The 15,175-nt window shown below is 40.7% G+C and overlaps 1 protein-coding gene across 8 annotated transcripts in view; it reads left to right on the top strand.

The window, feature by feature from the left end:
* The first annotated feature begins 5 nt into the window (after positions 1–5).
* MDH1B (malate dehydrogenase 1B) overlaps positions 6–15,175 on the top strand; it is a 39,130-nt gene continuing 23,960 nt past the window's right edge. For 3 of the 8 annotated variants that reach the window (XR_003122124.1, XM_025404467.1, XM_025404466.1), the window contains exons 1-6: positions 6–289; positions 4,505–4,617; positions 8,162–8,296; positions 8,498–8,640; positions 10,023–10,519; positions 13,901–14,042. Coding sequence is in view for 7 of the 8 variants with exons in the window: in XM_025404467.1 (XP_025260252.1) it covers positions 268–289; positions 4,505–4,617; positions 8,162–8,296; positions 8,498–8,640; positions 10,023–10,519; positions 13,901–14,042 (1,052 nt within the window). In the remaining variant the exon portion in view is untranslated. Of the gene's footprint in view, positions 290–4,504; positions 4,618–8,119; positions 8,297–8,497; positions 8,641–10,022; positions 10,520–13,900; positions 14,043–15,175 lie in introns of all 8 variants that reach the window. The other 5 variants (XM_025404470.1, XM_025404469.1, XM_025404471.1 and 2 more) reach the window with 4 other exon arrangements.

Below are 15,175 nucleotides of genomic sequence, written 5' to 3'. Positions count from 1 at the left end.
AAGGCATACGTTCGCGGCTGTAGCTGAAGGACATACTTAGAAGAAAGCTTACAGAAGAGAATGACTAGGGGAATCGGGGGTACTACAGAGCTTATAAGGGCGATGTTTGATCGTGTATCGCAACGTAACCCATTCAAGTCCTAACTTTATAAACGTCTAACGCCTGCTGGGCTCCAGACTTCGTAGTGCGCCTGCGCCTTGCCCTTGGCTGCGTGGTTGCCAGGAAACCGCGAAGCCGCGGTCCTTGACTCTGAGTCTCTCTCGACCATGGCCAAATTCGTCATTGCGGGTGAGTAATCCCCGCGTCCGCCTGCAGATTGCTCAAAACGCCGACAACAGCTCACCTCCCATGGCCACTTGGCGTGGCAGCCTCTATACGTACAGCTCCATGCGTTGCTATGGATTTATTCAAAGTTATTTACTGGCCCGTCACGGTGCGCCAAGCACTGTGGGACACTGGGGATACAATGCAGGGAAACATATCCCTGCCTTCGAGGAGCTTTCAGTCTCATGGGGCACAGAACATGTACTTTTGATACAGTGTGATTAATGCAATGAAGGAGACCTGCACAGGCCTCTGGGAGAGTAGACTCCTAATCTGGGTTTGGGGGATGAGGGAGAGGTGGACACAAGGAACTGGCTGGGGAACGTAGGAGCTGAGTTGTGAAGGTGTGAGCTGAGGAGGCTATTCCAGATAAAAGCAGAGAGGCTGGAAGCCTCCTGGCCTAACAGAAGATCTGGATATGTGGGGTGTGACAGGACCAGGGGCTACAACAGGAGCGGGAGCCGGGTCCTTGCATTTCGTGTACATCAATAAGCAAAGGTGTTTGAACTATATCCTGAAAGCAATGAGGAATTATAGAAAAATTTTAAGCAGGAGAGTAGTCTTAATGAGTTTGCATTTTAGGAAGCCTGTCTTGGCAGCAATGGAGAGAATGATTGAAAGTGCTGGTTGACAGCAAGGACTCAACTGAGAAGGCTTTTATTACAACAATCCGTGGTACCTGCCTCCTCTCCTCATAAAGTTTCTTAAAAGAGTAGAGTGCTCTTCCATCTCCAGTTATGCCTTCCAGTCAATCTTGGAAGAAGGCTTCTACTTCTGCTTCCTGACAGAAACTCTGTCACCAAAGTCACCACTGAGTTTTATAGAAGCTGTTTGGTCTTTGACTTATTTGATCTCTTTGATACATTGAACAAAATTGACATCTACCATCTACAGAAGATTTTTTTTTTTTTTTGGACACAGGGTCTCACTTTGTCACCCAGGCTGGACTGCAATAGCACAATCATGGCTCACTGCAGCTTGGACCTCCTGGGCTCAAGTGATCCTCCCATCTCAGCCTCCCAGGTAGCTGGGACTACAGGCATGCACCAGCATGCCCAGCTAATTTTTGTATTTTTGTAGACATTTTGTCATGTTGCCCATGCTGGTCTTGAACTCCTACACTCAAGCGATTTGTCCACCTTGACCTCCCAAAGTGCCAAGATTACAGGCACGCGCCACCGCACCTGGCCCAGAAGAATGTTTTTGAACACTGACTAACCGTATGGTGGGAAGTCAGTGGAAAACACACTTACAGAGAATGTTGCATGTATGACATTGGCAGGGCAGGGTTCTATAGGAACGATAGCAGGAGCCCTTACTTAATCAGGTAAGGGCTTCCCAGAGGGAGAGATTTTAAGCAGATACCTGAAAGATGATAATGAATTACCTAACAGAGAAGAGGTAGAAAGGAGGGGAGCAATTTAGGCATGGGTAACTGGGAGTGGGGTTACAGCAAGGAGAACTGGTTTGGTGATAATTGAGAATATAAAATAAGCATAAAATTGAAATAAGTTTATTAGGACTGAAGCAAATAGTACAAGGAAGAGAATGTCATAAGGTGAGGCTAGAGTTAGATTATGTAGATTCTTTTGAGTCACATTCAGTAGTTTAGACTTTATTCAGAGTACATGAAATGTTTTTGGAAGGGGAGGAGGGCCTAATCAAATTTGAATTTTATCTGAATGTTATGACTATAGTGTGGGGGAAAAAGACTGGATGCCAAGAGACCAGTTAGAAGAATAGTGCTATAGTCCAGGAGGGAGTTAATGGTGACCTCGCCTAGAGTGGCAAACAATGGAGATGGAGAGAAGTGAATTGGAGAGATATTAGGGAGGCAGAATCTATAGAACTGGATGTCTGATTGAGTGGAGGAGAGCAGATAAGGGAGAAAAATGAGTTAAACATTGTTCCCAAGCAGATGTTTGAATAATTGCAGAGATTAAGAGTCACTGAAAAAAACAAAAAAGTGGAAGAGTGGGCTTAATACTCTAGATACTCTTACTGCTCTTAGATAATTAGGGAAATGAACATAAAAAATATAAGCGACTAAGTAAATTTAATACGGGAATGGTGAAAAAATACATCATAGACCATCTGAGTGTGTATGTGACATTTTGAAGGAGATGGGAAAATACAGGAGGGTGTAGGCATCTAGATAAGGAGATAGATCTGAGCTGGAAATATAGATTGCTACTTGAAGCCAAGGGAATGAAGCAGATTGGCCAAAAAGAATATATAAGATATAAAGACAAGATGCTTCTCAGAATGATACCTTTTAATGGGTTGATAAAGGAATGGAAAACTACAAAGGATAGAAAGGAGTAACCAGAGAAGTAGGAGAACCTGAAGAATGCCCCCACTATAGCAGGTGTTTTAAAAGGTTGGAAGGGGGCAGTAGTGGCAGATGCTGCCAAGGGTCAACAAGAAAAGGATCGGAAAGTATCTGTTGGATTTAGTGGCATGGAAGTCCTCGGTGACCTTCAAGAGAATTGTGGGGTCTGCTACATTGCAGTGGATGAGAAATAAATGGAAGTGAAGAACTGAGGATGGCAAGTATGGAGAACTCTTTCAAGATAGTTTGATCAAAAAGGACATATGAAAGGCAATAGCTAGAGGGGGAGATGAGTTTTTTGTCTCTTAGGACAGGAGGAACGTAGTGAGTATATTTAAATATGACAGAAAGGGACTATCGGAAACAGATACAAGACTCTAGAAAGAGAGGATAATTAAGCAAGGTTCCTGAGAAGGCAGATGAGGGTGGGATTCAGAGCATAAGTGGTGGGATTAGATTAGACAGGAGGTGGAACTCCTCTTCCATTGAAGTGAAGAAAGGAGGAAAGGATGAGTCCAAAAGCAGACAGGCATGTAGATGTGATGGAGGAGGTTGGAGGTTTTCCAAACTAATGCCGTTTTGTTTTGTTTGGATTGGTTTTTGTAAAGTAGAAAGCAAAGTTGTTTGTTGTGTTCTGATAATACAGAAGAATGTTGGGGAGAAGGAAAAGATTTGCAGGAAGAGGAAAAAGTTTGGAATAGTAATTGTGGAGAACAGAAGAGAATGCTGATAAGGGAAACAAAGGGATCTCTATGCAGGGTTGAGGGCCAATTAAAGCTGGTGATGATGAATTTTAAAGGTGCCCTGTGCTTGGTTCTACCATGTTTCTGTAGTGGTGCCTAGCAGGTAGGACCCAGCTACAGAAAAGGCAAGTAATTGAGTTCATCCAAGATGAAGGGCTTTTATCAGGCTCATTTCCCAAAAGGATAGTGGGGAGAGATAATTTAAGACATTGACCAGAAAGTGGTTTGAAGAAATGAACCATAGATTTGAACTAGACAGGGCGGCTGATAGACGGGGGTCGCTTCAGACAGGTTGATAACTTAGGAGTTTCCATGAAGCCAAGGAACTGGTGACTAGGAGTTACTGAGGAAGAATGCTACAGAGAGGGCTCTGCATTTTGCCCCATCCCTCCTGCTCTATCAGATGCCCAATTCCATCTGGTGTAGTGGCTTTAACTTCCTGGGTGTTGATGGCTACTAATTGTGTGTCTGAAACCCTTACATGGCACCTGCACCTATATATATATATATATATAGCTACTTGCTGATCATATCCACTTAGACATACTACAAATACCTCCAACTGCACTTGACTAAAGTTATTCTCATTCATGATTTCTCTCTAGTTAAGGTCAGTATCATCTGCCCAAGCCAGAAAATAGAAGTTATCCCAGGTTCATCTTTCCCATCCCCACAACTTCCTGACACGCATCAAATCCAAAAGTGATTTTACCACCACTCCTTACTTCAAACTACCTTTTGGTGGCCATTAGTGAGCAGTTCATTATCAGCACTAATTCATGCTGAATTAGTAGTAGTTAGCAGCCTCCTAGAGGAAGTGAGGTCCAGCATATTACTAGAAGAGAATAAATATTCAGTAGGGTTTTTTTTTCTTTCCACATTTTATTACTTAAGATTCTGACCTCCTATGAAGTTTATTTTATTTGTATTAATCTAATAAACATCAGAAGTTTATGTCATAGCAGTTTCAGTTTATACTACAACTTTATGTTACTAAACTATATCATAACTATGACTAATTCTGTAATTACATAGCAAATACTTAGAACTACATAATAATTTATGCATGATGAAAGAAAACATTGCTAATTTGAACTCTTTTAGGTAGAGCAGATTGTCCATATTATGCTAAAACAGAACTTCTGGCAGACTATTTACAAAAGAATCTTCCTGATTTTCGGATACATAAAATCACACAACGTCCTGAGGTTTGGGAGGTAAGAAGCCTTTATAGTTTGTTGAACTCACTCATGTACAAAATGTGTTTTAATTTGATTAACTATTAGCTGGTGTATTAGATTGGCTTCTAGTAATGACTGTTCATGTACAAGTGATATTTGAATACTAGTAAAACAAGTCCCTACTTACCAGTCTCAAAATAATATTTATGTTTTTCCCTAATACCTAGTAGTGCAAATGAGACTCTAATCAATAAGTGGATGAGTTTGGCCGTACCCCCCGAAGAATCCAGGTAGCTTACACTGCACTTGCTAACTTTTCATTCTCCTTGGTATTGATTTCCAATGACTTCTTTGGGATACCCTTCTTCGGGATACCCTTCTTTGGGACTCTGTTTCCCCAGAAACAGACTTTGAGATGTAGATTTTGGTGAAGGGTCTTTGCTGGGAAGTGGTCTTGGGAACAGCATCCTGAAACGGAATGAGGGTGGCAGGATTGGGTAAAGGAAGAAGTTAAACTTCGACATAGCTGCAACAGAGGCCTCAGTGGATCCCACAATGAACTCTTGATGGCCTTTCAGAGGTACTCCAAACTGAGGCAAGGTAATTGAGCTTTTGTGCTCCCTCAACCAGCCATTGGATATCAGCTGCCCCTAAGAAGGAACTTAACCTTAGGCAAGACAATTTTCTTTGGCTGAAGTCAATTCCTAGAGAGAGAATGGAGTCAGACTTTAAGTTATCAGCCTCTAATACGCCGGGTGCCTGAGAGAGTGAGTGCCTCATTTGTGAAGGGGGAACCTGGAGTGTACATGACAGCACTGGCTACAGTCCACCTATTGTGCCTTTTGGATCCACATGCTCCCTATAATCAGTTCACACCGTCTTGGAACAGCTCCTTGGATTCTGGTTGCCATCTTTCCCTGGGGAAACTTTACAAAAGAAAGGTTAGTCAAATGAACTATAGTCTCCACTGCTCATAATTTCAGGGACAAACTGACAGTCATCACCTCTTTTCTCTCCCTCTCTTCTCTACCATCCATTGTAGATTTCCCTCACTCTCTGCTGGTCTGGTCTTCAGCTAAGTTATCTTGTCTGCTGGGTTGTTTAGTGCTTCTGTCACAATAAATGTTCTCTGGTTGGCACTGCCCACTGACCTCTATTATTTCAGGATTTTATCATCTCAATTGCCAGGGAGTTCAGGTGTGTAGCAGCATGTCCTTTAACAGCCTTGGCCACAATCATATGAAAAAATGCTCAACATTACAGGGTTATTAGAGAAATGCAAATCAAAACCACAATGAGATTCCATCTCATACCAGTCAGAATGACTGTTATTTAAAAGTCAAAAAATAACAGATGCTGGTGAAGTTGTGGAGAAAAAGGAACACTTATACACTATTGGTGGAAGCATAGAAAGATAGAAATAACAATCAACCCAGAAATCCCATTACTGTGTATATACCCCCCAGAATATAAATCATTCTTTTATAAAGACACATACACACATATGTTCATTGCAACACTATTCACAATAGCAAAGACATGGAATCAACCTAAATGCCTATCAATGATAGACGGGAGAAAGAAAATGTGGTACATATACATCATGAAATACTACACAGCCATAAAAAGGAATGAGATCATGTCCTTTGCGGGGACATGGATGGAGCTGAAGATCATTATCCTTAGCAAAGTAATACAGGAACAGAAAACCAAATACTGCATATTCTCACTTATAAGTGGGAGCTAAATGAGGAGAACACATGGACACAGGGAGAGAAACAACACACACTAAGGCCAGTCGGAAGGTGGAGAGTGGGAGGAGGGAGAGGATCAGGAAAATAACTAATGGGCACTAGGCTGAATACCTGGGTGATGAAATAATTTGTACAACAAATCCTATGACACAAATTTACCTATGTAACAAACCTGCACTTGTACCCCTGAACTTAAAATAGAAGTTTAAAAAAAAAAAACAGCCTTGGCTTAGAACGGACAGCCACACTGGGCTTCTCAGTGACACTGGGACCCCTCTCACCAGTGCATTCCTTATCACTTAGGTGCATGTCGTATCCTGCAGTCCCTTCCAGAGAACATGGTTGAATGGTGGGCTTTCTAGCCTTCTGTAGTACCATGTTCACTAGTCTTGTTTTTTTTTTTTTTTTAATTAATTTATTTTTTTTGAGGCAGAGTTTTGCTCTTGTCACCCAGGCTAGAGTGCGGTGGTGCAGTCTCAGCTCTCTGCAACCTCCGCCTCCCAGGTTCAAGCAATTCTCCTGCCTCAGCCTCCTGAGTAGCTGGGATTACAGGCGCCCACCACCACGCCCGGCTAATTTTTATATTTTTAGTAGAGATGGAGTTTCACCATGTTGACCAGGCTTGTCTCGAACTTCTGACCTCAGATGTTCCCTCCGCCTCGGCCTCCCAAAGTGCTGGGATTACAGGCGTGAGCCACTGCACCCGTAATCACTAGTCTTTTGATCCATTCTTCTACTGTCTTCCATGAAGTCTGGCATTTCTATTTTATTTAATTACTTTCTCCAAGTTTCTAAGAGCCAGTCTGGCAATATGTTGTCCCTGTCTTCTGAGGTCCTTGCCAGGGTATACACTCTTGAATTGCAGAAAACTGATTCATACTAATGAATTCTCCCTTGTCTAACTTCATGTTCCACTCTTGATTCAGCACTGTAAGGGTCTAGTCCTTTACACACACTCGCAGCTCCTGCTGGGACATTAACATGCTCTGCAGGGTGCGGAAGGTTTTTTGGGGTAATGTTTCTTTCCTTCATAGGCCCAGTACTTCATTGGTCTGGCTATGCTGTGGCTAGAGGGGCCATGTTGGAATCCTCATAGCAGCACTGTTCCCTTTAAGTGAGATAAAGGCAGGCATATCTTCAATATCAGCAAGGAAATTAGTTTCCAGGATTTTATTGGTAAGGTGGCCTCATTACCCGTGCCTCCAATGACATGGTTTTTAAGACTGCTGCCATGTACTTTGCTGATAAAAATGTTGCTGTTTGACTCTACTCAGATCTTGTCATTGGAAGGCCTCGCCTATACAAACCAGATAATGATAATTTAAACTTTTTCTGATAAATATTATTGGAAATCTCCAAATAACTTTTAGCTTATTAATTTAGTCTGAACTACATAAACCACACTCACAGATCTGAAAAACAGTATCAAATGTTATATGCCCCTAAGACTGGAAATATTGCATGTGTAGAAGAATAAGGGCAAAACTAGTTGAATTTTTTAAAAAATCAGTTGAGTTGGAACATGTAACCTCTCTTTAAGCTAAACACTTGCATTCCAGATCTCCTCAGCAAAAAGAGCAACTTTCAGTACCTTTATTTGGTCAATTAATTCGAAGAATATGCTTTCTTATCTAATTAATCTGCTATTAACATCATCACTATTTTCTATATTTACATTTTAGTCTTTAAAGATATCTAAATTATATTATATATATATGTAGTGACATTAAAAACAACCTGGTATTTTAATGTTTGAATTCTAAAGTATTAAATTGAATTCCCAGGCAGAGTTAATATATGACTTCACTTGGAATATCATTCAACAGGATTGGCTAAAAGATGTGTGTGAAAAGAATAAGTGGAGTCACAAGAATTCCCCTATCATATGGAGAGAGCTGTTGGATCGTGGAGGAAAGGGTTTGCTTTTGGGAGGATATAATGAGTTCCTGGAGCATGCCCAGGTATATAAGATAACTTGACTTATCTGTTCTAACAATGATAATTATCTTACATTATTTTATTTTTCAATTATCTTGCTTTCTGAGACATTCTCTCATGTCTCTTTTTATTGTATTTTGACTTTAAACAAAAACTTTCCATTATAGCCAATTTCAACTAGTTATCTATTCTCTCATGTTGACTTTTTCTCTCCCAATATTTAGCTTTACTATGATGTCACCTCTAGCATGACGACTGAGTTGATGATGGTAATTGCTCAAGAGAACCTGGGGGCACATATAGAAAAAGAGCAGGAGGAAGAAGGCCTGAAAACTTGCATCAACCCCTTGCAGGTCTGGATCACCAGGTAGGACAGTCAAATCCCAGGATTCATGAGATTGACTTTTTATATTTAGAAAGGACAATGAGGTGGGATTAATTTCATGATGGAAGAATAGCTGAATGTGTGTGTATACTTATATGTATACACATATACATATGCCTCTGTGTGTGTGTGTGTGTGTGTTTGTATTCTCCATATAACTCATAAATGAGTTTTAGGTTTTACAGACACACACACGCATATACTTGTTCTAAAAACAACTCTATAGCATGGCTGCTTTGCAGAAGCTCACCTCTTCTGACTGTTGCTCTCTCCTTCTTTCCCACTTGCTAGAGCTTTGTTTGGCTTTTCTCTATGCACCCACTCCCTCTCTGTAACCCCACTCCCCTCACCTTGCTCCCTTTTGCTTTTCTCCTTCTCATGTGTGCTCCTCTTTGCTCCCAGTCTGGGTACATGCAGTCCTTGTTGTCACACTCTCTTTCTTTCTCTGCACTGTCACTCTGTCTCTCTTGCTCTCTGTCTCCCACCCCCTCTCCTTTCCTCACCCCTCAGTTTGTCTTTTGCACTTTCCTGCTCATACGTACGTATGTATCCTAATATATACACTCATTTTTAAAATTGTTATTATGAAATATTTTAAATACAGAAAGGAATTGAGAATGATGTAATAAACATCCATGATCCTATCACCCAGATTTAATAACTATCACATCTTCTTTAGATGTTTCAAAGGATTAAATCGGTACAGATACTGTTGAAACCCCCGTTGTACACCTCCCGAAACCCACTGTGAATACCAGAAATGCCCAGATACGTTTCTGAACTTCCCATGGTGGGCATTACAGTTCACAGTTGATAGTCACAGCTGTAGACAACTGCAGAATTGTGGCTACAGATACACCTTACATAGCCTGTGTTGATCCCAGCGATCTTTGTAAGGATTTTTCTGTGTAAGAATTTGGAAAAGGTAGCCCTTTCCAAAAAAAAAAAAAATGTCATTATTGTGTAGATGAGGTTGTATTTTTTTAAAAAGAGCTATGGCTAACTGAAACTTTTATCTTTATCTTTTTAGGAGGAAATATAAACACGTAATTACAGCAATATAATACAGTTTTTTTCTTTTGATTTCTGTATAGGGGGAATTCTGTTTTCTTTGAAAAAACTAATGAACAGGTGTATTTATTATTTGGGGACTGATTTCAGATGGTCAGAGCAAGGGATGGGTAGTGAGAAGTTTTTGTTCTACTTTTGACTTCTAGCCTTAAAATGTCAATGCAGCTGTGTGTGTGCTTATTTAAATATTAAACCACCCTATTGATGCACATGCAGAAATATCTATTAAGAATAAAGGCTTAAAAGGGACAAAGGATGTAACTATTCACAGTCCAGCTTTGCATTTTTATCAGTGCCTCTGCTCCTGCCTGCTACAACCTAATTCCCATATTGACGAGTGGCGAAGTGTTTGGGATGCATACAGAAATTAGCATAACTCTATTTGACAACAAGCAGGCAGAAGAATATCTCAAAAGCCTTGTGATGGAGACCCAGGACCTGGCGTCACCCGTCCTGCGCAGTGTCTCCATCTGCACGAAGGTGGAGGAGGCCTTCTGCCAGGCCCACGTCATTGTGGTGCTGGACGATAGCACCGACAAGGAGGTGTTCACTCTGGAGGACTGTCTCCGAAGCAGGGTGCCTCTGTGCAGGCTCTACGGGTACCTGATAGAGAAAAATGCTCATGAGTCCGTCAGAGTCATCGTGGGAGGGAAAACCTTTGTGAACCTGAAGACAGTTTTACTCATGAGATATGCCCCACGCATCGCACACAACATTATTGCCGTGGCACTGGGGGTGGAAGGTGAAGCGAAAGCCATACTGGCCAGAAAACTGAAGACAGCTCCTTCATGTGAGTGAACGTCTCTTTATGTTTTTGTTTTTATTTTGAAGCAACATTTCAAAGCAGCTAGGAAGAACACTGTCCCCTCTAGGAACATTCTGAGTATCTGGAATAGGAAGTATAAAACGGGCATAAAGAAGTTATTGCGTGATTTGACTACTGTGCAAATGTTGTTTTTTTGTTTTTTTGTTTTTTACTGGCTTTTTCCATCATTATAAAAATCAATAAATGTTTAATACAATACAATTTATATTATGCAGGTGATAATTTGACACATCATATTCCATTTTTTCCCATAATAATAGTCAATTAAGGTAACCAGTGTTTAAAAGAAACCCCGTCTCTACTAAAAAATACAAAAAACTAGCCGGGCGAGGTGGCGGGCGCCTGTAGTCCCAGCTACTCGGGAGGCTGAGGCAGGAGAATGGCGTAAACCCGGGAGGCGGAGCTTGCAGTGAGCTGAGATCCGGTCACTGCACTCCAGCCTGGGCGACAGAGCGAGACTCCGTCTCAAAAAAAAAAAAAAAAAAAAAAAGAAAATCAAAGCTATGTGCAAGTGGCTCTGCCCCACTTCCCACTCATATGACCTTGAGCCGTCATTTAGTCTTTTCGGTGCATTGGTTTCCTCATCTGTAAAATGAGGATATTAACAGTGCCTATCTCCTAGAATTGATATGAGGATTCGGTGAGATGTATTCCTAAAGTGCTTAGAAGAGTGTATGGCACATAATAAACATTTCCAAGGATGTTAAGCTTATTAATAGGATTACGATATCTGATCAGTTTCTGCTCCTATTAATCTTTGAACTGGTAAATATCAGAATCATATGAAGATGAGAAGATGAGACTAGATCAGAAAATTGATTGTTGCATTTGAAAAGGGAGATAATTTTGGACATATTTTAGCTACTTTTGCCCTTAGATGGAGCAGGTACAACAGTATCCATTGAGAAGGGAAGGAGATGCTAGGCATTCTCTCAAGCAAAATTGGAAAGACAATGAAATGTGAGCCTAGAATGTTCCCAGTCAGGACAAAAAAGGCTTCAGTGAACCCCTAACATTATAGCCAGAGCTGTGTTTTCTTTTTTGTATCAATGAAACTCTGTAAATAATAATTTCTGGTATTCTTGCATACATATCTTTAGTATTTTATCCCCACAATCACTAAAACACTCAACCAAATTGATGCTAAAATTATTCAAAAGGAAATGAAAACTTTTTTTCTATATTATCTCTGTCATCAACCTTATAATTACATTTGTAGACAGTGACTTATCATAGAAAGTCTATAATACACTACTGAAAAGTATCAAGAAGAATCTAACACAAAGTGTATGTGTGGGTTAGGGGGTTCAGGGGGTTGGGGGCTTTCAGCCAGAAAGCTGCTGTCTTGTGGGTCTGCTGGTGCCATGACTCTAAGCTCCACTCTACTCAAATCCAATAAGCATGTGAGAAGCAGAAAAAAGAAAAATGGAGGAAAGTTGGTAAAAGGAAAAAGGCATTAGAGGGACAGTAGTCCAAGTAGAATTGTCAGTGAGGCAACAAGGAGACAGCCAGCAATGACCAAAGTTGAGCAAAACATCATGAAAGAGAAGAGCCACCAAGGAAATTATTCAGGGATTATTTGAGATGCCAAGAGGGTGGCAAATCTTTTCAGAAAAGCAAGATTCATGATAACCCCTAAGTTCAGTTCATAAATCGCACTATTTATCAGGCCATGTGTATTGGCTCGTCAGGACTCCTTCTGTTGCAAAAAAAGTCAACTCGAAGTGACTGAAGTCACCAGGTACCATGGCTCACACCTGTAATTCCAGCTACTTGGGAGGCTGAAGTGGGAGGATCACTTGAGCCCAGGAGTTTGAGGCTGCAAGTAAGCCATGAGGCTGCAATGAGCCTGGGCAACAGAGCAAGCCCTTGACTCAAAAAAATACAAAAAGTGATTGAAGTCAAATAGAGAACTTTTTTCCCCACATAACTGAAAAGCACAGGAGGTAGTTCTTATTTCAGACATAGCTGGATGTTGGAGCTCAAACGGTGGTGCCAGGACATACCTGTGCCCTCTCTGCTGGCCTATCACTGTGCTGTGCTCTCCGTGTTGGTCTCCTTCGCAGTTCGGCCCTAAAAGGTGGCAGAATGGTCACTGGCATCCCAGATTCACATGCTTGTAGTTTACATACCCCAGGAGAATGAGGGTTTTCTTTCCTAGTTGTTTGTGCAAAAAGGAGTACAAACTTATCGTCCAGGCTTGGACTGCTTGCCCATCTCTAAATCAACCATCACGGCTGGGGGCGGATGGGGGGTGGGTGGAATCTGCATCTAATGCCTATAGGTGGACCTAAGGCGTGAGGACAGTCCCACCCGACACATAGATAGGGACTGACATTGGAGAAGGAGTAGTTATTTAAAGAAAAATCAGGATGCTCTTAATGAGGAAAAAAAAAAAAAAAGAAGAAGAAGAAGGAGGGGGAATTCAGTAGGATGTTCTGTTAGTTGAAGACAAAAGCAATCTTATACAGGAGAACAGGGAAGAAGTTAATCTCCACAGTAAGAAGTGGTGCGGACTTAAAAGTGATTGAGTTTTTAGGCAAATAAATAAGTTAAATAAGTAAATAAATAAAATTATTTATTTGCAGTTTTCATACAACCTTCCTAGACAGTTCACAATGATAAAATCCTATTGAATGCTAATGCCTATTTCTCTCTAACCACTGTGGTCTTATTTTACTTCTTAGCATGTATCACTTTGTATAACAGTTGTTTTCTCATCCAATTTCCACCACCTCTAGAATGTTGCAAGGATTTGAGCTGATTTGTTTTCTTCTAAACCTAGTACCTTAGAGGTGCCTCACACATAGAATAGAATTCATAACTATTTGTTGACTAAGATGTTGCCCAGGGTCCTCTTACAATATCCTCATTTTGCCAGAGATGAAACCCATCAGAGAGTCAAGTGATTTGTCCTAATTTCTATTCTAGTCTAGAAGCAAGAACTTGTCAAAAATCAAAGCATATTAAAAAGTCCTTTCTCCCTCACCTCTCTTGACCTCTCACTCACTCTCTCTCCACCTCTCTCTCTCTCAGTGGCAAGCAAAGTCAGGACAAACACCAGTGAAATCATTTTCAGTAGCAGTTTCTTTCAGGGAACATTTCATTATTTCTTTAATTTAATTATACACCATACCATTCACAGAACATTATTAGGTACTGCCAAACTATGATAATTAGGGAGGTGATCCACACATTTTGCACAGTTTTAGGAATCATAAACTTAGATTCATTTTATAGAAAAAGAACCAATCCTCAAACAAACATGCACACAAACAAAAAATAGGGTTCAAGTAATTTTTATATTAACATACATTTTTTTTTTTAACTTTCCGTTCTTCACAGACATTAAAGATGTGATCATTTGGGGTAATATCAGTGGAAATAATTACGTTGATCTGAGAAAAACAAGGGTGTACAGATATGAGAGTGCCATTTGGGGACCTCTTCATTATTCACGCCCTCTTTTAAACTTGATTTTTGACAGGTACGGTATATTTTTAAGTGAAGCATACTGACAGTGTTAAAATAAATGTTTAATGGTTGTAATCTTTTAAATCATTTTATAAATCTTCATACAAAAATAACTTGCATTGTTCACACTCGTATTTGTTCATGCTGTCTACCACAGAAACAGAAAATTCCACAGAATATCAACTAGGTAATTGATTTGATTTTGAAATTATGAATTATTATATTTCAGATCCTTCAGTAGCTCATATATTCAAGTAAGGTTATCTCTAAAGCAAGCGTGTATAAGGGAATCTTACTAAGTGTAAAGACGGAGCTATCTCTCCAGGTTGAAATTAATTGAAATGTTTTCAAGCAAGGAATTAAGATGATGAGCAGGCACAGGCCAGGCTGGGCATTGTGTGGCAGGAGGCCAAAGCAAGAGGTTTTGAGGAACACGGTCCCAGGACCAAGCCACCCAGGCTGGGATTCTCACCTAGCCACTTAGTAGCTGTGTGACTTTAGAGAAGCTGCTTAGCCTCTCTATGACTCAGTTTTCATCTGCAAAGTGGAAATGGTAACATAATAAGGGCCCTCCCTATAGGGTCTTGGGGAAGATGAAATGGATTACTCCCAATAAAGGACTTAGAGCTGTGTCTGCATGATAAGCCCTAGCAATTATGATGAGGCAGAGGAGAAGCGGGAAGGAGCACCTCTGAAGCATTTTTTCTAAACTTTGCAGCACTTTCCCAGTGGTAGCATTTTCTTTCCATTGCCCGTTGCTTTCCTTTTCTTCCTCAGACCATAGGAACTTCACCCCTGCCTAGGGAGGATGTGTCTGAAGTTCGCTATTTTGAAGCGTGATTCCTCTGCATTTGCTGCCGGGGCAGGACCAGTGTTGTATAGAGCTGTGTCGTGCAGGGTTAGCAGAGACTGACCAGCTGGACTATTCTCTGAATTTAGACTTCAGATCATAAAAATATAATTATTTTCCTAATTCTCAACGTGAATCTAGCTTGAGCACCCCAATCCAAAAATCAGAAATCTGATCTGAAATGCACCAAAAACTAAAACTTTTTGAGCACCAACATGATGCCACTAGTTGGAAAATTCTACACTCGGCACCTTTGCTTTCTGGTGGTTTAATTTACACAATCTTTGCTTTGTGCA

The sequence above is a fragment of the Theropithecus gelada genome, chromosome 12, assembly GCF_003255815.1.
Source record: "Theropithecus gelada isolate Dixy chromosome 12, Tgel_1.0, whole genome shotgun sequence".
NCBI lineage: Eukaryota > Metazoa > Chordata > Mammalia > Primates > Cercopithecidae > Theropithecus > Theropithecus gelada.
Note: the sequence above shows the minus strand (reverse complement) of the source record. Positions and strands in the feature narration are given on the sequence as shown.